This window comes from Apus apus, chromosome Z (assembly GCF_020740795.1).
Source record: "Apus apus isolate bApuApu2 chromosome Z, bApuApu2.pri.cur, whole genome shotgun sequence".
NCBI lineage: Eukaryota > Metazoa > Chordata > Aves > Apodiformes > Apodidae > Apus > Apus apus.
The window spans coordinates 24434582-24456338 of NC_067312.1; the positions used below are offsets into that span (position 1 = coordinate 24434582).

At 40.6% G+C, this 21757-nt stretch overlaps 1 protein-coding gene and 1 long non-coding RNA gene across 6 annotated transcripts in view; one reads left to right on the top strand and one right to left on the bottom strand.

Moving 5' to 3' along the window:
* TENT2 (terminal nucleotidyltransferase 2) overlaps positions 1–13105 on the bottom strand; it is a 45900-nt gene extending 32795 nt beyond the window's left edge. For 4 of the 5 annotated variants that reach the window (XM_051642969.1, XM_051642967.1, XM_051642968.1 and 1 more), the window contains exons 1-7: positions 13014–13105; positions 10528–10719; positions 9786–9911; positions 5866–6091; positions 4636–4750; positions 4134–4225; positions 3344–3410 (exon numbers count right to left, since the gene is read on the bottom strand). In XM_051642969.1, the coding sequence (XP_051498929.1) occupies positions 3344–3410; positions 4134–4225; positions 4636–4750; positions 5866–6091; positions 9786–9911; positions 10528–10682 (781 nt within the window). In that variant the 5' untranslated portion in view covers positions 10683–10719; positions 13014–13105. Of the gene's footprint in view, positions 1–3343; positions 3411–4133; positions 4226–4635; positions 4751–5865; positions 6092–9785; positions 9912–10527; positions 10720–12514; positions 12815–13013 lie in introns of those variants that run through there. The other variant, XM_051642966.1, reaches the window with a different exon arrangement.
* Positions 13106–13241: 136 nt separating this feature from the next.
* LOC127395929 (uncharacterized) lies at positions 13242–20942 on the top strand. Its single transcript, XR_007891876.1, has 2 exons — positions 13242–13544; positions 17940–20942. It is a non-coding gene; the product is annotated as an uncharacterized LOC127395929 (long non-coding RNA).
* Positions 20943–21757: the final 815 nt, after the last annotated feature.

Consider the following 21757-nt stretch of genomic DNA (forward strand, 5'->3'; position numbering starts at 1 on the left):
CTGGATGAATCTGAAGAGACTAACTAGTTTGACATTTACTCTGAGTGGTTTGGATTATACTCTCTTCTATATGTCATAACAGTTTTAACTCCAAATTCAGGTTTCACATATCACATTTCTAAATGACATTGACTTCAGTGTACAGTCCTGGGAATGTTAGACAATATTGTAAAAAAACAGGTATGTGCAGGTTAGAAAAGTTATACATATTCTGCTAGTCTTTGAAATTCAAGATCTATAACTGCTATCCTTACATTTCTCTACTCTAGGAGAAACACAATGCATACCTTTAAGGCCAACACATTCCACAAAAACAGTAAGTATCAGAACCTTTTTCCTATATATGCTGTGACTACACTATTCAAAAAAAGAACACATCTTAATACCAGTCAGTAACCTAGGTGCAGAGTAAGAACACAGAAAAGCCTCTGCTCTTAAGATTTTATATCTGATGGACACAAAATCCTTGCTCACAATTGTTACCTTTTGCAAGTGGGAACTGAAACAAGCTAGACCTTAGATAAATCTTGAATCCACTTCTCAAAACCTCCTAGAATGAAACATTAATCCACCAATCACAGTTAACTGTATATAAAGGACAAAAGAGATGGCACTATAAAAGTTCTGAAGGCGATTTACCTAAAGGGAAGACAAACTGAAAGCGATTGATCTAATCTGCACTGGAAATGCTTTCTAATTTATCAATTAATCATGAAATTAAGGTGATAAAAGCAGAGAATCACACTTCTTATAGCCTTTATTTTGGAATGCACAGGAACACCACAAACTGCAAGAATAAAGAGGATGATGCTAGAAGAGGCACAGCTAGAAAAAACTTGTCCCAAGTTTCTGAACTGAAATTATCTGGAAAAAGGTTAAAAAAGCTCTAGTACATTACCTATACCACAAACTTCCTCCTTATCTCTTTTTGTCCTTTAACTCTTTCACAAACCCAGCCCAAGGACTTAGTTTTAAATAACATCTTATGTTTCTTTCTCTTTCTTCCCATATACCCTGGCACATATTTCATTAGCTTTCATGTTCAGCCCAAACTATGTTTATTTCCATTCTCTTCTGCGAAGCAAGAAATAAGCTTAATTACAGCTCACACACTTGAGAACATCCTGCAGTCTTTCTTCAACAGAAGAAAGAAAGAAGAAATACTTAAACAGTATGGTCAAAGACGGGTCACCTTAGGTTACAGTCTAGTAACATACATATTAAGTGGACTGCAAAAAAATCAAAAATAATTATCAACAGGTTCATACCTTTTAGGTGGTTAAAAAGCACATGTGAATCAATACAGAATACTGCTGGAATTAAATTGCAATTTTTTAAGAAGCTCGGTACAGACAAATCTTACACTTGCTTGTACACAGGAGCAGCATACCTGCACTGCTAACCCTTAAAGCCGCAAATCTAGAATTCTACATTTGAATCAAGTTGAAGTAACATCTCAAAAGAACTGCAATTTCTGTAGGCTTCTTCCTTACATGTAGATCCCAGCCTTGATGATCAGGCGGAACCTGACTTCTGAAGACAGTAGAAGGTAGGAAATAACTGAAAAAGCTGCAGTTCTATTAAAAAATAATTTAGCCACTAATCTGGAGCTGACAACGAACAGCCCATTCTAAGCACATAAACCTCACTCCGCAAACTCATACTGAGTGCCAAAAGACACCAGTGAAGCACATGCTGCTAAGATGATTTCCCCAAAGATGAAGACAAAGCCAATGAGTCTATTAGCTTCTGAAGTCCAGCCTGGAAGAACCCCCTCCCCAACCAAAACCAATCCGCAAGCTATTTTGAAATTATGGATGACAGTAATAATTTTTGCCTAAATAAGCTTCAATCAAAGTAACTAGGCAACCCTCTTGTTCCAGAAGTACTGAATCTCAGCACAGTTGAGCTCCAGTTTGTAAAATAACTAAATTAAAACGGGAAGAGCCACATGGTAAAGCCTTTCATTTTGAATCAGCTTAACATTTTCAAACTTTTTTCTATCAGTTCCATCCACAGAACATCCATACATGGGCACAAGGACAGACAGGCAGGTATAGGAATCTGTTTCTACAGTGATGTCTTCATCATCAGGAAGATATGATCTAAGAGGTCTACATACCACAATTAAAAGAGTCTGACAGGAGCAGTAGTATCAGCAGTGTTTTGTCCTGCCTCACTGTCCAAAGAACATTTTGATTAAATGAAGCTGAACAAAGGCACTTGCAAGACAACAGAGAATTAGGAAAGCATAAAAAACGAGCAATGGCACAAGCAAAAACCTTCAGGGATTACTCCCACATGACCATCATGTCTTTCTGATACTTCTATTCCCTGGCAAACAAACGTTTTTCTAAAGATCAGTTACAGAACACAATCCCCTGAAAAACAGAAGAGGGTGACAGCTTATTCAGAATGCACCCTTTCTGAATCCTGAAAACATAACACTTTTATCACTGTGCTTCTCAGAAAGCATTGGAATGACCTGCATCCTAGACAAACCCAAAGTTCTGGATTCCTTATATAAACAGGAGTAATAAGCCTTTTACACAATAGTAATTACACAATAGTAATTACACAATAGTAACAAGCCATTAAATATCAGATGCCTGTTCTGTGATGGATCTATAAACTCTTTCTTCAGGTGAGCTGTGAAAATCTGGGTATGCACCCTCACCAATTAAGAAATTTCAAAGTCAGTAAAGGACAGGGTCTTTTATAATTCACAGGATGATACAAAAGCCTCTGAATAAGGAGGCTTTCCTGTTAAGAATTGCCCAGGTGAATTCCTCAGCTGAAGGGAGTCTAAACAACAACTTACAAGAATTATGGATTGACCTGTTTCTCCTATATGTGCTAGTACTGCCAACATTTAATACTTTCTTTACAGGGCACTTTACTTAATTATTCACTGCTATCAAGGTCCCTGAATAAAAACCAATTCTGCACAGTCTAATGTATTATTTATGAATTGTTATTGTCCACAGGAACGCACTTCAATCTAAAAGACCAGTAAGAGTTCACTAACAGAGGTTTCCCAAACAGAAATCTACTTCCCACCCACCCCCAAATTGTGGTCCGCAATTCAAGTCATTTCAGACGCTACCCATTTTTTAAATCCACTAGTTACTAGTTTGCAAGGTAACCATTATGTTTTTCTGATTACTTACCATCAGCACCAAGATACGTAACATTATTAAGTGTCTATCACTTTTCTGCAAACAATATTGCGATTAGAAGCTAGACAAGATGCCATTACATAAATGAGTTACGAGTGTGCACCAATACTTTTACTTCCAGAATTGCCAATAATCTTACCACCTCACTACCGCCAGGAACTTACAAAGTCTAGTAATGAAGAGGTTCTGGACTAAGCTGAGTATATGCCTTGCTTCAGTCTTCTGATTTACCTGAAATATGGTATTAAAATTAAAGAAAAAAGTTGGTATCTCTCATTTGGATCTTCCAAGTAAGCATGCTTTACTTTTCAAATAAATTTAATTCTCATAATAAGACACGATAATGTATACTAACACAATTCCACAGCCTACATATACATCTAGTGTGGCAAAAGCCAGATAGAGCAGTTCATATTCTATATGCAAAGTAACTATCAGACAGTCACAAATCATAGAAATTGATTAAAACATAGCCCTCATATAAAAAAAGTCCTTTTCCTCTTTTTCAATGATGCTTCAATTATTTCAAAATTATGTTATTTAATTTCTTTTTTTTGTTACATCTTTTCTCTCAACCTACATTCGACTCATAAATATTTTTTTGACAAAAATACCTAAGACATTTTGTGAATCAAATTCCTCCTCATGCCTGCTCTCTAAAATTAAAATGGCATGTAAAAGGAGTTAAGAGTTCACTAAACAGTTTTCTTCACAATTCCAGTTTTGCAGAGGCAATGCCTATTTTTTTAATGTTTCGTTAGGTTAAAGGGTTCATAGGGTTAAATTCATATTTGCAACATTTCTGGGCCCACAGTTCATCATTATTATAAATGCAAAATATGTGATTAAATCAAAAGGATGTGAGCATTTGTTTCTCATTTTAGAATCCAGCCTTAAAAAGCACACACACTTAAACAACATTTTTTTAAATAGTATGTGCTCTAAATTACTTACTGGTTCTTCTTTAACCACCAGGCACAAGTCTCCATCACTGCTACGAGTGCCAAACCCATTTAGTGAGGACCCAACCAAAAAGAGTCTGCTATCTGTAACAGAAGAATTACAGAACAAAAATTAACATGACCTACCATAGCTTAAGAGGAAAAAGCAGCGTGAAATAAAAGAATAAGAACACTAGGGAGAGACTTTTTCCAAGGTGTATCGATAGGACAAGGGGTAATGGCTTTAAACTGGAAGAAGGTAGATTTAGACTAGACATTAGGAAGAAATTATTCCATATGAGGGTGGTGAGACACAAACAGGTTGCCCAGGGAAGCTGTGGGTGCCCCACCCTTGGAAGTGTTCAAGGCCCAGTTGGATGGTGCTTGGAGCAACCTGGACTAGTGCAAGAAGTCCCATGGCAGAAGGATTTGAACTAGGTGATCTTTAAGATGCCTTGCAACCCAAATCATTCCATGACTCAAACTGATATTAAATAATCAAATTCAAAACATACGTGGAAAAATGAGCTGAATTTCTCTTTGGAGTTGTGTTCTGCAGAGTTCTTTTCTGTTCAAATCACAAGTCTGTTGCTGACATGCTTGAAACAACTCCAAAACCTGCTGACTTAACTTGACACACACATACAAAAAGTAAAGATACAGAGAAGTGAACATTCTTCCTGCCAGAGAGGGAATTACATGAAATACAGAAGAATGCATTAAAAAAAAATAAAATAGCCAGCATCAGTTCAGACTACCTATTCCCTTTTATACAGTTTTACCACACCTGAATTCATATTGAACAACTCTATGGAATAAATTTGTGCCAAGTTTTTATATTTAAATTTGTTCAATCTGTTATGTCTATCCATAGAAAACTATTTTTATATCATTGGTATCTGTAGCCCTTCAGGGAGTAAGCAGTGAAAGACCAGGTATATCTTCTGCTGACTTCATTGTCAACAGTTTGCCTACCAGTAATATGGAGAAATAAATATTAAAAATTATTTAAGTTAGCTTTCTTTTTTCATCCCACATAAACTATTAAAGAAGTAGTTAGATCTATAGTGGAAGGAGGTATTAACTGTTTCTCTTCCACAAGACTGTTATATGCTGTAATTAATAGATATTTCAACATATATATCAACAATAAAAATGTTCTGTCATGCCAGTGCAGATCAAATATGAAGACTGATTAGTCACATGTTTGGGTTTTTTTATTGAAAAAGAACAAAAAACAGTTCCAACTCCGCTGTCCACCTAAAGAAGATATCCTCCTCTATATTCCAGAACTAGCTAACTTCTATCTCATTCTGAAGAGAGGTAAAGGACATCTTTATAGGTTCAATACTGTATTTATTCAGAATGGACTTTGATCCTATTACTACCATTGGGTTTTTTCCATCAAGATTCTCTGAGCCCCCAAACTATATGAGTAACAGACCATCCCAATTCCTACTTTCTGGAGCATACAGGTTTCCCAACCTTAGTATGGAAGCGAAACAATACAAGGGAACACTATCTCTACCCCCCAAAAATGCTCCAAATCCAAAAAAACACAAGAAGGCTATTGAAGACCACAGTGGCAGCTATATTTATTGATATTCCTTCTAATGACAGCTCAGTGACACAGACCCCTTAATCGTATTAGGGACTCTTGCAGAAAATTTTGCAGTGTCCCACAGCACCACTGAACCCTACCTACTCAGAAGGCAGTTGCAAAGCACAGGTATAGAAGATGTTACCTTATCTTTGGCCACAGGTAGTGAGGTTTCTATTGGATCTGGAAACAAAGGATCTTGCAACGGAGGGACACATGAAGGGAACACTGGAGACTGAACTGATCCTGGGAAGGAGCATCTACGGTCTTCTGGTAAAGGCACTGCTTGGTTAACTAAAGTTGTTTCAGAATGATGTGAATGAAGACGCTGACGTTTGACGTCATGTGGAACACTTTGTTCACTTCGTCTCCTAAAAATTAAAAAAAAAAAAAAAGGACAGTAAAAAAGGACAGTAATTCCTCAAGTTTGTAAGCTGCAACCTACAACTAAAAGACAGCTGCTACAAAGTGCATATAGCAATGCTTCATTATGTGGCTATTTCATTAAAACCATGTAATCTACAGAACAAAGGGCATGCTCACCCTAGGTATTAGGTGAAATAAGTCTAGAATGGAAAAAGAACAGAAAAATGCAAAAATGCAGCTACCCTTTAAGTGAAATGATGCAACTGCTTTACAATGTCTGTACTAACCAGCTGAAACCTAAATGGCAAATTCAGTTACGCAGGACTGCTCAAAAAGCTCATCATATTATTTTGGTGACAATGTACTTTTTTTTTTCCTGTTTCTTTGCTGTGTTGGGTTGTTTTCTTAAATACATACAGACTATGTAAGGGTACCTTTTTTTTTTTTTTTAATCCACATAATGCAGTGAAAAGTTTTGTGACTGATGAATAAAATTAATTTGGTAGTGGAGAGGGGACAAAAATAAAGTTAACACAAATGGCATTCAAAATTCAAAATGCAGCATTTGGCTTTGCCTTAGATTGTACAGACAGTAAACTCTGTAACCTGGGCAAAAACTAGAACACTAATTTGACAAATGGATACAATGACTGTGTTTAGTTACACAGGTCATAAACACGATGTCTTTTCATCAAAGGAATTAAAACATATTTGAAAAGATACATTGATCTTGGAGACCCCACATGGCATATGGACTCCTCATTAAGGAAAAGTTGTACTGAAAGCTGACCAGTGGTGGAATGCTGTGGCCCATCCACAGTAAAGAATAAGAGGAATTAATGTTTTGTTTATACATCAAGTGCTGCATAAAGCTAACCAGCATGGAAGGATTCACACTTTTTTTTTTTTTTGGTCAATTGAAAAGCATTAAATAAAATGTTCATATGTATCAACGTACCGATTGTTCATAAAACTACAGTAATTTCTTGTAGTCAGAACAGCTGTCAAAGTAGTACGGGGAGCTGGACAGGTATTATTAATAATAATAATACAAATTTAACTTAAAAGACTTCAAGTCATCATTTCAGTTTCCAAATCTGAGAGAAGCTGCAGTAACATTATGTACCCACAATTTTATAGGAACTCTTAGTGTAACATTAAATCAAAACATAACGCTGTTTCAGCCTATTTTGACTGAGGACTGCATGAACTCACATTCAGTAAAAATAACTTTAAAAAAAGAGCTGACACAAGATTGAAGGATTAACTAGGTGACTGCAAATACCCTAATGCAGCATAGTTTTCCATAAACCAGACTGGTCATTGAGAAACATGCATGCAGCAAAAAAAAAAGCATGTCCTTTAGTTCATGTGACAGTGACCTGCTTGATAAAGCCCTGGAGGGAAAGGAGCCCAAGAAAGCTGGTTAATGTTCAAGGACCACCTCTTCCAAGCCCAGAAGCAATACATTCCAACAAAAGAGGAAGACAGACAAGAATGCTAGGAGGCCTGTGTGGTTGAACAAGGATCTCCTGGACAAACTCAAGACATGAAAGGGAAGCCTACAGAAGGTGGAAGCAAGGACAGGTAACCAGGACAAATACAGGAAAATTGTCCAAGCAGCCAGGGATCAGGTTAGAAATGCTAAAGCCCTGGTAGAATTAAATCTAGCTAGCGACAACAAGGGCAACAAGAAGTGCTACCTGGACTTGTGCAAAGCATCTGGCACTGTCCCATGTGATATCCTTGTCTCTAAATTATAGAGACATGGACTTGATGGATGGACCATTCAGTGAATCAGGAATCAGCTGCATGGTCATGCTCTAAGACTTGTAGTCAACGGCTCAATGTCCAAGTGGAGATCAGTGACAAGCAGCATTCCTCAAAGGTCAATATAGGACCAGGGCTGTTTAGCATCTCTGCTGGGGACATGGACAGTAGGACCGAGTGTAACCTCAGCAAGTTGGCTGCCAACACCAAACTGTGTGGTGAGTTTGCCATACTGAAGGGAAAGGATGCCACCCAGAGGGACTCTGACAGGCTGGAGAGGTAGGCCCATGCCAACCTCACAAAGTGCAACCAGGCTGAGCACAAGGTCCTGCACCTGAGTTGGGCTAATCCCAAGCAGAAATACAGACTGGGCAGAGAATTAACTGAGAGCAGCTCTGAGAGGAAGGACTTGAGGATGCTGCTTGATGAGAAGCTCAACATGAGCCAGCAATGTGCACTTGCAGCCCAGAAAACCAACCGTGTCCTTGGCTGCATGAAAAGAAGCATGGCCAGCAGGCCAAGGGAGGTCATTCTCCCTCTCTACTCCACACTCATGAGACTGCACCTGGAGTATTATGTCCAGTTCTGGAGATCCCAACATAAAAAGGACATGGACTTGTTGGAGTCGGTCCAGAGAAGGATCATGGAGATGATTAAAGGGCTGGAGCACCTCTCCAACAAAGACAGGCTGAGAGAGTTGGGGCTGTTCATCCTGGAGAAGAGAAGGCTCCAGGGAGACCTTATAGCAGCCTTCCAGTGCCTGAAGGGGCTACAGGAAAGCTGGGGAGGGACTTTTCATCAGGGAAGGTAGGGACAGGACAAGAGGAAATGGCTTTAAGCTGGAAGAGGGTAGATTTAGGTTACACATTAGGAGGAAATTGTTTAGTGTGAAGGTGGTGAGACACTGGCACAGGTTGTCCAGGGAAGTTGTGGATGCCCCGTCCCTGGAAGTGTTCAAGGCCAGATTGGACAGGACTCTAAACAACCTGGTCTAGTGGGAGCTGTCCCTGGCCACGGCAAGCAGGTTGGAACCTGATGCTCTTTAAGGCCCCTTCCAACCCAGACCACTCTGTGATTGTACACACTTCACTATAACTTCATACCATATATTTAATCATACCTATTTTCTTATCTGTTAAATCCGGAAGAAAAATAGTACACAGGAAATAATTTTGAAGACAAGACTACATAAAGCTTCCTCACTATAAGCTGATTCACAAACACAGATCAATTACTATTGCTGAACTAGTAAGGAGGAGTTACTTTATTCTAGAGTGTTTGAAGAAAATAAAACCATGTATTAGTCTGAAATTCTGCTCTCTGTTGCAACCAAACTAAAAAGAAGTTATCTAAATTTAATTAATTTTAGTTTTTTGAAAAGTAGAAAACCTATGCCTCCATAAAATTCCTCTTAAAAAAACCCACAACTTACATATGCTTGAATTTAGCACTTTCTCTATGAAAAAATAAAGCTTCACATATTTAAGAAAATAATGAGAAACACCTAGCGTGTCATCAGAAGAACTTCCCGAACCCCATAAAACATTGATGGTGCATTCTCACTCTTAACTTGATAAATTCACAGGCAAACAACACCAGTTTATTGACACAAACCCTCTTGTAGCCAAGCACACACACAGACTACAGCCTATTATAGTATTAAAACATGTAAGTTACAGTTCTGCCAGGCTCAGGCTGTTGCAGCAGAAAGACTGCATATACTAAGACACTTCTGAGTTCTAGAATTCTCAGAAACAGGCACATGAATGCTTTAAAGAGCCTTAAGATGGCCTGTTTCATCAAAAAGCATTTGTTCGGTAGTCTTGCAACTTCCAACAAAATTCAAGTTGCAAAATAAACTGGTATTTGACAAGCTTCACCACAGATACTTAACAACCAGAATTAATCACACACATACAAAGAACTTACTTCCTTCCTTGGAATGATGTGGGGGCATCAGATGTAGGTACTGGATTGCCACTTCCATAAGCCATTGGTTGTGGTGTAACCGCTGGGACAGTTGCAAGGTTCCCACTCAAAAGAGCCCTGGAAAGACTACAGTCCATAGCTGTTACTCATGTGGTAACTATGATGTTTTTTATGGTTAGAAGTTTTGCTTAACTCCGCAGGTCCTGTCATTATTTGTTGTTGTTGAACGCAATACATCCGTCTTTTCTACCCAAAACCAAGAGGTTTTTCATTATCTATTTCTCATTAAAACAATATATTATCATTCTTCCACATGCAAGCAGAGGTTAGCAAACCAATTATTTTAACATACTGTTAAATTTAAGAGCCTAAATAACACTATGGTGTCTCCTAATCAAGCCCTGAGAAAAAAGATTTCTTCCCCGTGTCTCCTCCCTGTTTCCCCCAGTAAAAAATTACAATTGAAGATACTTAAAACTGAACCATGCATTATTAAATCCAACCAGTGCAACAGAACTTCATGCATCATGCACAATGCAGGAGAGCATTGCAACTTGTAGGTAACCAACAAAAAATGATACAGCTCTGTTTTACACGTGATGCCTTCCTATTTTAAGTGTAATGCAGTTTCACGTTTTTCACTGGTTTTAAAGTTCTCCATAAACAGAAATGCTTCTTTCAAAAAACTGTTAACTCTCCTTTCCAACTTTCAATCCCCACTACCAAATCCTATCGTACTTACGCTGTATTCCAAAAACTAAACTGAACGTCAATAATTTGCTGGTGAGAGGGAAGAGTAGGTGGTACATTCAGAGGAAGCTTATTGAAGAAATTACTCTGTTGTTGATGTTTTGGAGGGAAGGGTGGACGACCCAAGTTGGAGCAATTTGGGAACATGCTCTTTTCTACTTGAAGTGAACATGTATCCTTTTACCTACATTAAAAAAAAATACATATCAAAATTAGGAAACAATAAATACTAGTTACATTTTAAACTCTTAATTTAAAAATTCACATAATCTAAAATATATTTCCAGATATTACAGGCTAGTTTTACCTCCTTCAGGATCAGACCATAAATAAAAACACTACATACTATGAAGCTTCACGATCACAACTTATTTTATGTTTAAAAGTGAATTTTTGTTCTCTCCCCTCCATTTTAAGTTTAATTTTAGAAAAATCACATAACAAAAATAATACAAGTTTTTATCTCAAAGTCATGTGTTACACTGGAATACGTTTATTACTTCAAACATTGCACAATGAGGTTCACAATACATGGGAAGAAACACTTGACTACATCAGAAGAACATGCAGCTGATAACGAACTATAAGCAAAATTCATTCTTTGTTTCATGACATGATAAGCAAAGAAGGAGCCAAATAATGACAGCAGTTGGAAAGGAATCAGTGTAGGCCTTAAGAATATCACGGACATAGTGTAATTCTCTGTTTGTGTTTAGTGAATGGATTCTGTGACAGAAAAATGTAGATTTATCTCTTAAATTTCAATTTTTTTCTGGCACAACTGACTGCTGCTTGCTCCTGTATTACTATATGCATTACACATCAGCAGAAAAGTTGGCCTAAAAAGAAAATCTTCGCCTCTACAACAAGTGAAACTGTGCATGGCATCCGTTTTGCATATCATCAGTATTTTACCTTAAGCTCAACTGACACGTTGAAAACTTCAGACTTTACACTAGAAAAAACATTATCAGAAGATTTTAAAAGCATTTATCAATACTGCACATATATCTTTGTTGCACTGATAACGTGGCATGATTTTAAAGTTTCTTCATGTATTTTTTACCTCAGTCTTACATACAAACCCTGCAAACAAAGATGATGTGCCACTGACAAACGCGGTTGTACGTGACTGACCTAAACACTCTGCATATAAATATTCCTCCAATTACCACAATACGTGGATTGAAACACAAGAGGAAGAAGTCACTTCAAAGAACTTCTAATCGGAACATTTTGGAGTCCTAAGAGCAATGGCAGTATTTCCCTAATTATTATATAAAAACCTTTTCATCAACCCAGTGCTTCAGTAATGCAACTGGGAAAAATGCTGACAGATCCATGTCCTAGCACAGAAATCCTGTTACCACACAGTACTGTAAATTTAAAGTATCATTTTTAGGTTAGCTACCAAGAAAAAAAAAAAAAAAAAAAGGATTAGCAGTTACATCAGTCACTGGACACAGCATCAGCATCAGACAGAGGCAAAGAAATACCGAGGAGTTTATTGGCTCTGGTCTGACTTCATTGCTTCCTGTGATGACACCTCACACTGGTGAAATGTACACACACGTCATACATACATGGACCTTGTTGTACTAGCTCCAAGAAAAAGCTGCCAAGATTAATGCTTTCACAGCTTCTTCTGTTGTTTGTTTGTCTTGAGTTGTTGGGGTTTTTTTGGGGGTGGTGGTGGTGAATATTACGTATTTCCCCTGCCCGTGCAGGGAGGACTGGAACTAAATGATCTTTAAGGTCCCTTCCAGCCTAAACCATCCTTTGCTTCTGTGACCAGTGCAAGTTATTTTGGAGATATTTACTTTCAATACTGCTGAAGAAACAAAACTGCATTGCTCGACAAGAAAATCACCAGACATTTACATTTAATCTGAATGATATTTATGTGCATTCTAAGCTTCTTCCTTCCTAGCACGGACAGGCAAGGCATGTAACCCCCGTGAGAAGAGCTCCTTCCTCACCAGGCAGCCCAGGCACTCCGGGTACCACACACAGCACGCACCGGCAGTTCCGGGATAGAACTGACCCCTGACAGAACCGCGTACACGGACTCAGGACTGAGCTGCGGAAACGACGCGTTCTTTTTCGTCTTTGTAAATGCCAGGAGGAGACGCTCAGCCGCCGGGAAGAAACGTGCCGACGAGGCCCCCTCCCGTCGCCGCACCCGCGCGGGGCCCCACGGCGCTCACGCCACGCACGGCGCCTCGAGGCAGGGACCGCCCGGGCGGAACCACCGCCAGCTCCTCCCAGAGCGCCGCAATCGTCACGCGTTCGTCCGACCGGGCTCCCTCCCCGCACGAGCCCAGCGAACGAAGCACACGCGCCGACACCGACTCGCCCCCGCGGGGCACGCCCGGCGCAGCCGCAGCTCCCGCCGCCCCCGGAGCCCCGGCCGCCCGCCGGCCCCAGCTCCCCTCCCGGCGCCCCGCTCCGCAGCAAGAGGAAACCCCCGCGCCCTACCAGGAGACTCGGGGGGCCCGGGCGGAGGCAGGCGGGGCGGGCCGCGCCGGGCAGCCCCTCGCCCGCGGTCTCTGGGCGGCGGCGCGGACCGGAAGCGGACACCGTCTGCCCGGCCCTCTGCCCCGGATGCGGAGGCGGCGGCAGGAAGTGGCCGCCCCCGCCTGCGCCGCGCCCGCCGCCGCCGCTGCCGGGATGCGCGGCCGCCCCCTGCCGGAGGGGCCGGGCGCTGTGGGGCCGGGGCACGGAGCGGGGGGCCGGGGGCTATGGGGCCGTGGGGCCGGGGCCGTGGGGCTGGGCCCCCCGGCGGCAGGCAGGCCCGAGGCGGCGGCAGCTGCCCGGCGAAAAGCGTCACGTCCCTGTGGTTGCGGAACTGGGCGCCGGTCCGTTCTCTGTCCGCAGCCGTCGTGATTGGCGGGTGGCTGGTCGGACAGGCGTCTGAGGGCCCCTGTGTGCCGCGGAGGGCCGGAAGGCTGACGGCACTCCGCCAAAAACCCTGCTGGCTGTGCCCCGAAGACAGGAACCACAGTGCAGGTGTGTTGCTCTCTAGAGTCGTTGGCCGATTGTAACTGGACGACTGCTGTTCCAAAGTCCATGAAAAAAAGATAACATTTGAATAACTTAAGTTAGGATTTGGCCACCAGAGGTTGTAGGTGTGCTAGGATAAATCCAAAGCCAGGAATGGGCTAGAATGGGTGCACCCTGAAGGATCAAGCGTTCAGCAGACAGGAGCCGAATTTGACTCTCCGTTGGAGAGCAGTTACAGCCAGTGAGCTCTTGGCGTTGAGCAGGTACTGAAGCAAAGTTTCTGCACTAAGAGGCACTGCTGAAGCTGCCATCTTTGAGAGGGATGGGGTGAGGGGAGGGCTTGCTCACTTGAAAGCAGACCATGGTAGACCTGTCATGGTTTAAGGTGCTGGCCACTCATGGGTAGGCTTGGTGGATAAGAAAGAGAGAAAGTGCAGAGGCCCAGGTGAAGTGGGCAGATGTGCAAATGGACTGGCAAGGGAAGGTTTGGGCTGCAAAAAGGATCCTTCACTAAGGACTTTTTCATCTTTGGCCATGGCTTAGGATGCTTGTATAGGGATCAGACCATAGCTGTGCTTACCATTATATTTATGAGAAACCCAAGTAGCATATACTGAGTGAAGTTGTAAAGGTAGTGCAAAAGGTAGGTTTAGCCGGGAAGACATTTCCCTTATCAATGTTTTCATTTGGCTGTTTTAATTATACTACTTTTTTGGTTTGGTTTGGTTTGTTTTTCTTTATTTGAGGTCTTAGGGTAAGGTTCAGTAAATGGCTTGGGTTAAGGCTAGGATTTGAGTTCAGACAGAGACAAACCCTCTGGGTCTAGGTGGAGTGGGACTGCAGAGAAGCTGTCAGTGGAAGGTTTGGGCTGCATAAAATTGCTCTCAAATACTTCAGTCAGGGTCATGCTTGGGTTTGCCTGGCGTTAAGGCCCTGGACATATTTAGGGTGATGAGAGGACAGTTCCCAGGAATCTACCTGGCACGAGGCTGCTGGGGGAAGGTCTTGGCTGCAGAAAGAATCCTCTGAGGACTTTTATGTGGGCCACATCGGGTGCTGTTTGATGCCCTCTAGCATTAAGGTTCAAAGACAAAGCCTAGGGATCTCGAGAAGGCAGGGCTGCAGACAGGCTGCCAAGAGAAGGTGTGAGCTGCCAAACCAGTTCTCTCTTGACAACTTTATCATCTGTACCTCAGTTTTCAGGGCTTATGGGCTACGTCACCATTTTTAGGGGAAGGATTAGAAGAGCAACAGAGCTGATAGGTCCTGTTGTGGAGCTGAAAAAGTGCTACAAAGGGCAGGGTTGTGCAACACAAAGAATTCCCTCCTGAGAGCTTTTCCAGCTTGGCCATGGTTTGGGGTCTTTAGCTAAGGTCAGCCCACAGTTAAGATTAGAGTAACGCATATGTTTTATAAATGTTACAAAGTCCCAGTGTGAGTTGTTTGGGTGGGTGATGTTGATAAGGATTTGAAATGGGAACTATTGGGATGAAGCAAGAGTTCTTCCCTGCCAAGAAATGAAGTTCCAAGAGAGCTTAAATGGAGAGTGAGTAGCACAGTAGATCTCTAGTTTCATGAGAATCCTACCAGTGCCCATTTATGCAGGACTCTGATTATCACCTGGAACTCAGCTCTCTTTATGTGCTATATTTGTTTGGAATAAAAACTTAACTTTCTAGTTTCTGCTCAAGGCAGAAAATTCTGTGTCTTGACCGTTGGAAGTCAGTAATACAACTCCTGGAGTTCCCCATTTCCCGCATTCAGACGGTGTTCTCCAGACCACCATAATGTGCCATTAACCAATAACATGTAATTCTTCAAGGTTTCTCGTGTTTGCCATGGGACCTACAACAAATATACCTAACAATCAATATACTTGGTAGCGGGCAGTGTTTATAGCAGTGTATTAAACATCAACAATTTTTGCACAGCAAAAAGAAGATTAAAAAAGGATATAGAAATGCATTCACCCGCTTAAAGCAACTTGTGTTGCTATGTTTTTCCTTGTTTCCCTTTCATCCTGTCCTTGGCACAGGCACTCTGATAATTTGTGCTTGCCTTAATCTAGATATTAAATCTAACCTTTGGGGTTTTTTTTGGTACAGATTGTTCACTCATAAGGATTTCTCCCTGTGCCTTACCTCATCCACTTGTCAAAATAGCTGTATATTTCAGTGAGGCACTTGAAATGATCTGACATTTTACAAATCACCAAAGGCCTTCTGAGAGAAATCTTTCTGTCTTGATGTGCTGAGAGCTGTTCTATTTTTTCAATATGTGCCTTACTTGCTGACCATGACTGTGATATCAGAAAGCTAACAGGTTAAATTATTTTCTGTCAGAAAATACTTACAAAGCCTTACTTCTGGTTTTACTCATTCATTCAAAGAATTAGAACACTGGTCAACTGTACAACAGAACTATCACTACAGATTCCACCAGATGCCCCAAAATAGGATGGAATTACGACTGGACTTGTTTCTGCCTTGAAAGAGAAATATTGCTTTACAATAAAAATTGTATATTTATTGTTCTATAACAGAACAGTTTGTAAATCTAATGTGTTGGAACATTTAAGATGTATAACAGAAGCAGAGGCTGAATTCAGCCACTAAAAACTACAGACAATATTTGGTGCTATTTGCAGCTTTCTAACACTTCAGAGCTGAAGTGCTCTGTCTGAAGGTAAATAGTGCTTGAAATTTTGATGAAGCAGTTAAATGTTCAATAGTTCAAGGAGAAAAACACCAAGGAAAAAATCTATTCCTCTACGGAAACCCTTGTCTGATCTTGAAGAGTCTATAGACCCTTTTCTCTATCTCTTGGCATCAGACACAAGGCCTATGGGAAGAGAGACAGGGAATGTTTAGAATGTGCTTTACCGTAGCAAACAACCTTATGAAAGAACATTTGATACTATTGGTTTTAAAATTGTTTCCTGAATAAGAGTGATTAAAAACAAGTACTCATGTACTCATCCTTTCCCTACTGGAAAATTACTTAAATTACTTTAATCATTTTTCCATTTCCAAACCAGTTGTAATATATGATCATTTATTATGTTATTAGTCTCCAGGACCAGGTCTGAAATAATGAAACTTGTGTCAGTACAATGCCTCATTTTAAATATGCCATTCTCATATTTTGTACTGAGACCAAACACGGTAAGTGTATTAAAATAAATGTAACTCCAAAGAAATAAATGGAGCTATAAGAGGGATTAATATGGTACAGGATCCACAGTGAAGACTACAGCTTTTTAATCATGATGCCCATATAATATGCTTAGCAGTTTGTTTAGAAACCAGGATATTCTGGGATTGAAGCCAAACCAGATACTTAGGTCTAAAATAAATTTTATGTACCAGGAAAAAGGCATCTTTCCTCAGGAAAAGAATACAAGATTTCAATAATAATACAAAGAACTGAAATAATTTGTACATTAAGAAACAAAAAGGCACAGATCAGTTGGTGAAGGTAACCGGCACGTGTCCACATAGATATCCAACACAATAAAAACAGGATTCAAAAGCTTAGCAAATAAATACTGAAGGAAAAATTAATTATTTTCTTAAATAAGCAAATTCAGTAATTTTTCCTGCTGTGCAGCATTCTAGTTCTGATGTTCAGCATTCAGCCAAGTTCAATGACATTCATGTATGCCTTTATATGCTTTCTTTAGTGCTTTTTAAGTGAGATCAGTTGATATATATAAATACAGTATAGTAATTTTATATATGTGTATACATATCACGTAATATACAGTACAGTATTTATAAAATGTAAGCAGTGTATCATAGGCATTGTTATGAAAATTTTTAGTAACTTTGCAAACTAATGTATCTATAAAATACATCCTTTATAAATCTATTGTGGTGATTGATAGTAAAATGGGTATTTACAGTATTTGTCTCTCATTTGGGATGATCTAAAAATGTGTCTATATGTGAATGATCCCTTTATCTTTTTCAGATGAATTGTTTGCATTGCCCCATTTAGATTACTGTTGAAAATACACTCTTGTGGTAAATGGTCAATGCTATGCACTGGTTAGATTAGTTATTATATTTGATAGTAATTTCATTACTTCAGTGCTTTGGTTTTATAACTTTTGTAATTAAATGCCTTTAAACACAGCTTTTTTAAATTAAGATCTCCATTTTGGGTTTTCCTAAATTTTAATATTTTCTTATTTGTGTACCCATACATACTCCCGCTGAAGTTAGTTGCACAAGTCTAATCAAAAGTTAGGATCAAAACTGGAACAATTTTGTCTACTGCAGCAGTAATCCACAGTGTTGCTTTTCTTCACAACCAGTGTTTTTTCCAGGTGCACTTGTTGTATGTTCTGTAATGAGTTGTAGTTCAAATAAAGTAATTTTTCCCATTTTACACTTGCAGATGTGGTCCTTCTTGCCTTCAGTTTTAATCTGGCCTTTTTCAGGTCAGATAGTTTTTCAGCCAGTGTCACAGAGGAAAAGAAACAGAACTCCAAAGGGAAGCTGCCATTACCTTATCTATGAAGAGGCTACCACATATCCACAATACATTACACCAGCTGAGGCAAGTTCAGTCTTTGTTGTGAGCTATGTATTAGTACAGTTTCTTCTGAATAATTTACAACATCGCTGTGCAAACTGGGATAGTTTTAGGACCCCTAGAAATGTCTGGTTTCAAAATAGTACTTCTATTGGTAAAACTGTTCGGTGTGAAACACTGTATTAAAGCAAAGCTGAAGCTGAGCTTTTGAAATCACAAAAGGCAGGAAATGCAGTTGAAGTTGCCATGGAAACCTTAACTCTACACCTTTAGGTAGGTAGTATGCTATGGTTTTAATTAGTTCCTCTTTGTACAACTCCATATAGGTGTTCTCCTTTTATTATCTGAATTCTAATTACATCAAATGCTATTTATAATACATATTAATTGCAGTGGCTACTCAGCAAACACTAGGAATCAGATTATTAGGTGTTAGCTGTGGCTTACTGTATCATAGAATCATAGAGTGGCAGGTTGGAAAGGACCTCAAAGATCATCTGGTCCAACGTTTCTAGGTACTACTATAGTTTATATGAGATGGCTCAGCACCCTGTCAAGCTGAGACTTAAAACTGTGCAACGTGGGGGAATCTGCGCCTTCCCTTGGGAGACTATTCCAATGTTTGACTGTCCTCATGGTGAAACATTTACCTCTTGTGACCTGAGAGAGCTGAAGTTTGTGCTTCTAAAATCTAAACCCTTTGTCTTGGAACTAACTATCATATTCTTGCACTTGTAACATACTAAGGTGGCTGTATGATGTGCAGCTAGAAAAGAACATGGCTAACTTATTGGCCATGGTATTAAAAAGTGCTTTCTCTGAGGTAGAATTGTACAGTATGGCCATTGCATCACACATGAGCAAAATCTTAGAAAACACAGGCAATTTACAGGAGGTAAATTTAAAATGGTACTTCATGGAATTTTTACCAGGATGATAATATGCTTCCAGCAAACCATGAAAGTACTTCATTAGTGTTTTAGAAATATGCATTGCTCCCACCAGTACTTAATCTTGTAGTTCACAGGACATAGCTCTTTCTCTTCCAGTTTCCTTTCCAGCAGCTTTTGAGCAGTATGAATTTGCATTAGCATACAAACCTGAAATTCTCTGGCCCAATTCAGACTTCCTGTATATGCCTGCTAAAGGGGCAGATTTATATGGAGGGTTTTTTTTCTTTTAATTAGCCATTGGTTAAATTTTGCAAGGAATGCCTGGTTTTTGAACATCAGGAACCTCAAGTTGAGAGACCTGGCAGCAAGCTAGCATCTTCAGTATGGTATCTTGAAAGGGGTATCAAATTGTATGGTAAAAAAAAAAAAGTCCTCTGTCCATGACAGCAGTTCATATAACTTCTAGAAGAATCTGTTTCAGGAAAGACCACGCTTGCAACTAAAATTTTCAGTACGTTCATTGAAGTTTGGAAGATTGCAGTCAAAATAGTATAAATAAAGGAAAGCACTGTGAGAAAGATGTTAAAGTCAGCATCATTAATTTTTGTTTCTCAAACTGCTGGTAGCACTTTCAGCAGCACTGTTTCAGTAATAGTAAATACATTTCTAGAATGTATAAATATTAAAGCAGGTGAACAGAATGTTAGGGTAAAGTGAAATCTTTATATCTACAGTTTTCATTGGCAGCTACTCCTAGAAAGCCAAAACACAGGCTTTAAATGTGAATGAGACCATCTCTTACAGCTGGGGTGAGTGGCTGCCTCTCCAAGCCCTTTGCCAGCTTGCTCACCCTGAGGACCTGACAGCCACGTTGAGGCAGGCCACAAGTTTGCCCACGGCATTCCTGCATCTGCTAACAGCAGCAAATTAGTGCTTAGCATTTCTCCCACCTCTCTTAAATACTAAATTCTCTGGCAGGGTCCATCATGATCATGATTAATATTGAGTGGGGCTGCTGAAGACTGGACACAGCTGGTTCCAGCTGCCTCTGGTGGGTTCTAAGGCACCTACTCAGAGAGCAGCTGAGCCCAGCAGAGAAGCTGGTGGTACCTGTGTGGGGAGGCAGTGAAGGAAAGGCACAAGGGTGCCTTGACTCACAAAGGTGCTTTGGGGGAGGGCAGCTGGTGCATTTAGGAGAATGGTTTATTCAGCCGTAGAACCACAACTGGTGATAGTTGTAGAAATTTACTAAAATCATTACTTTTCTGTACTAAGTTAGCTGAATGGGTTACTTTTAAACGATGTACTTTGTGTCAGTTATGCCAAACATCCTGCAGGCTTTTATAATACCAAGTCTTCTAAGACCTGTGGCACCAACAGACAACGTTCATGTTGATTCTGGACCCACTTGGACAATCTACCTGCAGGAGACTGGAGACAGGACCATGATGGGAAACTCCCCCGTTGGCTGGCCCAACACTGGATCCAGGACTGGTGACTTTCTATTATCTATCTCTGTGACATTTTAATGACTCTCCCTGGAAAGGCCAGGTCTGAGACACAGTTTGGATCCAGCTGCAACAGGGCTCCACTCTGAGAAGGAGTTTAGAAAGCAAGAGGGTCCGATCTGAATCTCCCTGGGTTGCCCTACTTGGGTCATGACACTTTATTGGCATCATGGACCAGGATGGGAGACACAACCATGATGGGAGACAGGACAAAGAAGACAAAAGACTAGAATCAATAAAGACCTCCACAGGCAACCCTTGAGCATGCATAATTACGAAGATAACTAGTTCCCGGAAATAAAATGACTATGTAATAGAATTCTGGGAACTCATTGGCATAAAACTGAATATGCATGTTTTTGGTGTATATAAGTTGAGGTGTTTTGCTAACTCGTTGGAACACTTACGGTGGAGAGAACCCAAGTACTGCCCCAGTGCTGCAATAAAGAATGCCTGCTCAATAATAGCTTGTTGTTTTTTTTATCTCTGAATCCTTACCCAGCCAAAACTAGCCTCCTACTTCGGTGAGGAGTGTTAGAAAGCAAGAGGGTTTGGAAGCTTCATTTTTTTTTTCACTGGAACCATTTAACCACAAGGTCACTGTACTGTCTCATTGCAGAGTATGTATCAAAAGTTTTGTATTTCTTTCCGTGCCAAATACAAGAATATATATCTTGTGCTTAATTAATATGCTGGTTCTGAAAATCAGATTTGGCCTTCCAGTGCAGCTTTTTTTTCTTTCAATTTATGAGAGTGCAAGTTGTGCTTTGCATGCTGCTCCCAGTGAAGCAAAGACCTAGATTTACACAAGAAGTCTTCCTAAGGGTTATGTAGTTCCTGTGAAGTTGTTCTGGTTTGGTTTGGCAGGTTTTTGGTAGAGGGGAAGGGCCTCAGAGGTGGCTCCCACAAGAAGCTGAGAAGCTCCCCCTGCTCCAAAACCAGCTAAGGAGCCTTTAGAGAGACAACAGATGTGCCTCAGTGATTAACATACGAAAGAACTGAAATGACACCTGAGCAGAACTAAGCAGTGGAAGAAAGAACTGTGCTGGAGAGGCAGAGCTGTGCCCGTGGTTGGGAATGAAGAAGGAGGAGAAGAAGGTGCCAAAGCAGAAGTTTCCCTGCAGCCCATGGCGAGATGGCAGCTGTCCCCCTGCACTCATGGAGGAATGTGGTGGAACATTCCCTGAAGGCACCAGGAGGGGTGAACTTGGATTTGCTGCCAGTGGACTCTGATTGCGCAGCTTTGGAAGACCCCGGCGCCAGGGGAATTTGTTCCCGA